Below are 3,799 nucleotides of genomic sequence, written 5' to 3' on the forward strand. Positions count from 1 at the left end.
TGATGTCACGTTATCCTGCCCACTATTTTCAGCACTGAGTGTTCAAAATACTGAAACCAATAACTTTGTGTTTAAAGCGCCATTTTGAAACCTAGGTATTGTAAACGGATTGGTACAGAGCAAAGAATACCTACGGAGTGGGTTTGGAAAACAATTACATTTGCAGACAAGATTTCTGATATACGGTAGAGATATGTTAATGAAATGCTATTGATAAAAAGCATATTTGGGGTAGTTAGTTAGTAACAGGCATAGAAAATATTTACTTACAGTGGCCCTTTAAACAAGAGTAATCTAGTTTAATTTCACATTTCCCAACTCTTCCAGAAAAATCGATTTTTATGCAATCGTTTGAACAGGATTTTTTTTTATTATTTGTTAAAAAAGTGAAGTAGGCTACTCTTCAAAGTGCTCATTTTTTTGCACTGAACTTTTGAAAATGTATACACAGAGTAGCAATGATTATATATCACTATCTGCGATAGTTATTTCATTTTTTTAAACAGGTTATTTTTTTATTTTTTTAAAATAATAAAACAAAACATCTAAGGACTTTTCTATTTGCACATTTTAAGCAACTCTACAGCATGCAACCCTAAGGGGAAAACCCATCCCTATGGCAAACTCTCCCCCCCCCCCCCCCCCCCCCCCATGGCCAACAAAAGAATAAAAGCTTTCATAACTTAGAAAGTTCAAGATCATTATTTCCAAAAACATTACTTTGTACATCATTTCATACACATCTGACTGTATATCGGAAAGTACAGGCATTCTTCCACAGCTGTTCCTAGTCTAAGATATGTGACCAGGCTAGTGTTGGTGAAAGATACCCTTTTAACTTATTTTATTCCCAGTAATTTCTGGAACACATTGTAGGGGAGCTATAACAAGGTTTATGTTACAATGAATAAAGACTTGACATGCGTCAGAAAACAAAGGCCAATTAAATTTAAAAAAAAATCATTAAATGTCTTTTTAAAGAAAAAAATATATAAAATGCCAGCAACAGCTTGAAGCACCAACAGGACTCTGCAAGATTCCTTTTGGGGAAGCTTTTCTGAAATGTTCACAAATTTGCTGATGTTTAAATAAATGTTCCATGAAAAACAAAATATTTTAAAGCTGTGCTTGACAAATGTGCCACACATGCCATGGATGCTGCCAGATACCTAGAATACACACTGAAAAAACCCAATCCTCAGACATTTTGCAACCAACCTCTCATTACAATTGGATGTTATGGGGTCATAATCTAGAACGGCGGATGGAGCGACCTCAACACATTGCTCTGCAATGTAACATGCTCCAATTTCCTAAAGCTGTTACTATACATTTGTTGTACAGACAGTTTTAAAATGTTGTTGAAACATGATTAACAACCGTATAATATTTGTACAGGTTCAGCTCCTAAAGCAAGGCTGTAAGGTTTCTCTGATGCCTCCAAAACACTATACTTTGAAGACACACCAGACATGTTGCCACCATACCAAAATATGCTGAGCATTAATATAAACCACAGGAGCAACTTATCCAACGGTTGCTAAAATATTTGGTTGTTTCCCTCTTTTATAAAGAGCATGTAAAGGTCTAAATAATTGCAACAACCATGTTTCTGTGCAACAAACCAGACAGGGACCTTGTTTATGGCATCAAGACATGCAGGTCTATCACTCTCCATCTTCACATAATGGACCATACAATAGAGGGGAATAAAGAAAAAAGGAAAAAAAGAATACAAAAACAAACCAATTTGTATCTTAAAATCTTGTCACAGTTGCAGTTTCACTATTCTAAGACTGCAAAACACATAAGCAAACCAGCCACTTCTCTAAAAAGCTTCAGAGTAACTCCTGAAAAATTCCTTTATTTTTTGTTAGTTACTTTCTGGTTATGACCTTTTTTATAGTGTTGTTTAAATCATTATTCAAGACAAATGGCAAATAAATTATGGTCCCAAAAGGAATGCACAATTCTGTATTTAAAGAAAGGAAAGAAAAAAAAAACTTCCTATAGCAAATAATTGTGCTCTTGGATTCAGCAAAAAAACAAGGGCAGAGGATTTTGCCCTTGTATAGGAGTAGGGAGAGTGGGTGTCCAAGTTAGTATGATTGGATTGGATATGCTATGATTTAAATTTTTACAAAGGTTGGAATGGTCTTCCAGTCACGAAGGTGTCCACTGGGTATAGAATTTAGTTCCAGATCTTAAGGAAACTGTCCCATGACCCTGTTGCATCTGCCATGCAATCATCTGTTACTCCCAAGCAACTTACACGGTTATCATGACCAGCAAGAACTCCTGCTCTATCTGCTTTAAGTGTGCCCCATACATTGCAATTAAAATCATCATAGCCAGCTAAGAGGAGGCAACCACTTTTGTAGAAAGCTACAGATGTGATGCCACAGATTATATTATCATGGGAATAAATCAACAATTCTTGGTCAGCACGAAGGTCAAACAGCCTGCAAGTGGCATCATCTGAGCCAGTGACAAAAGCATTGCCATTGGGGAAGAAACAGATTGCATTTATGTCTGACTCATGTCCAGTAAAGGTCTGCCGACACATTCCTTCTCGGATGTCGAAAAGTTTGGTAGAGGCATCACAAGCTCCAGATACAAAGCACCTGGAATCTGGAGCCAGAGAGTGACTCATTACATCCCAAGTGTGTCCAGTGAAGGTGGTTGTCTGCTGACCGGTCTCAATATCCCACAGAGCACAAGTGGTATCTCCAGAGCTGGTTATTATTTGGTTGTCATCCTGAAAGCGGCAGCAGGACAGGTATCCTGTGTGTCCAGCAAGCTCACGGCTCACTCGCACATTTCCTTCACGTGTTTTCAGGTTGTATATAGAGCAAATGTTATCAAGACCACCACAGGCGACATAGTTGCCAGAAGGGGCATATGCACATGTCATCACCCAAGAAGAATGCAAAGGAATAGCATGAACCTTGTTTGTGGTGTAGCTGTCCCAAATGATAAGTTTGCCATCCTGGGAGGCACTAACTAGCAGCCTTGAATCTGTCCCCCAGTGCATAGCATAGATTTTAGCCAAATGCCCCCTCACTGTACGTCTAGTGTGCATCTGAATTCGACCCACTGGATCGATATTAGCTGTGATCTGAGCCAGCGTGGCATCTGCGCAGGCTTTCCTAGCATCTCTGATTTGTTTTTTGAGCTGTTCTGTCTCCTGGCGTAACTGATCGAGTTCACTCATTTTTCTTCAAAAAAAATGGAGATTTACTACCACCACCAGCACTCAAATCTGCTGACAGGCAATATGTGCTCATCAACGCCGAAGGTGTACGGTTCCCTTTCTCCTGTTCAGTCCCACTCCTCGGCCTCCTGTTGTCCCTTTTTTTCCAGATGAAGTTAAGTATGTATTTTTTTTCTAGTCAGTTGTCCCCTTCCCCCAAAGACCAGTGTCTTAAACCGAGCTATGAGGGCGTGCGAAAGGTAACGAGGGGTCGGGGAGGATGAGGGGGTAAAAGGAGACGTGCTGGGGGGTGACGGGGAAGGGTGGCAGCTGCGCAGTGGCCTCTTGTATATTCTCTTAGTGTCTTGGATATTTTATTCCCGTGCACGGCCTTCAGAGCCCGTCTTCTGTGTCAAATACCACAAAACAAACGCGTACTAATCACCGCCCCCCTCAGAATCCTTCAGTCATCGAGCAGAGATAGGCGCTGTAACCCTGTGGACCTGTTTGTTTTTATTTGACTTACATAATCCTTTTTCTAAAAAAATTGTTGATAAAAATCAATGCATGTGCAAGATATACTTGGCTCAGTTTAGTAAAGGGACA

The 3,799-nt window shown here is 39.8% G+C and overlaps 1 protein-coding gene across 1 annotated transcript; it reads right to left on the reverse strand.

Annotated features, from left to right (window-relative positions):
* Window positions 1-1,924: 1,924 nt before the first annotated feature.
* On the reverse strand, window positions 1,925-3,504 carry LOC128635967 (guanine nucleotide-binding protein G(I)/G(S)/G(T) subunit beta-1). The gene has a single exon (XM_053689048.1). It carries the CDS (start codon window positions 3,212-3,214, stop codon window positions 2,192-2,194), a length of 1,023 nt encoding a protein of 340 aa, XP_053545023.1. The 5' UTR covers window positions 3,215-3,504; the 3' UTR covers window positions 1,925-2,191.
* Between the last annotated feature and the right edge of the window lie 295 nt (window positions 3,505-3,799).

The sequence above is a fragment of the Bombina bombina genome, chromosome 7 (genome assembly GCF_027579735.1).
Source record: "Bombina bombina isolate aBomBom1 chromosome 7, aBomBom1.pri, whole genome shotgun sequence".
Classification (NCBI taxonomy): domain Eukaryota; kingdom Metazoa; phylum Chordata; class Amphibia; order Anura; family Bombinatoridae; genus Bombina; species Bombina bombina.

Coding starts and splice junctions, on each gene's coding strand:
- LOC128635967 (XM_053689048.1), bottom strand. CDS start 3,214: ATGAGTGAACTCGATCAGTTACGCCAGGAGACAGAACAGCTCAAAAAA.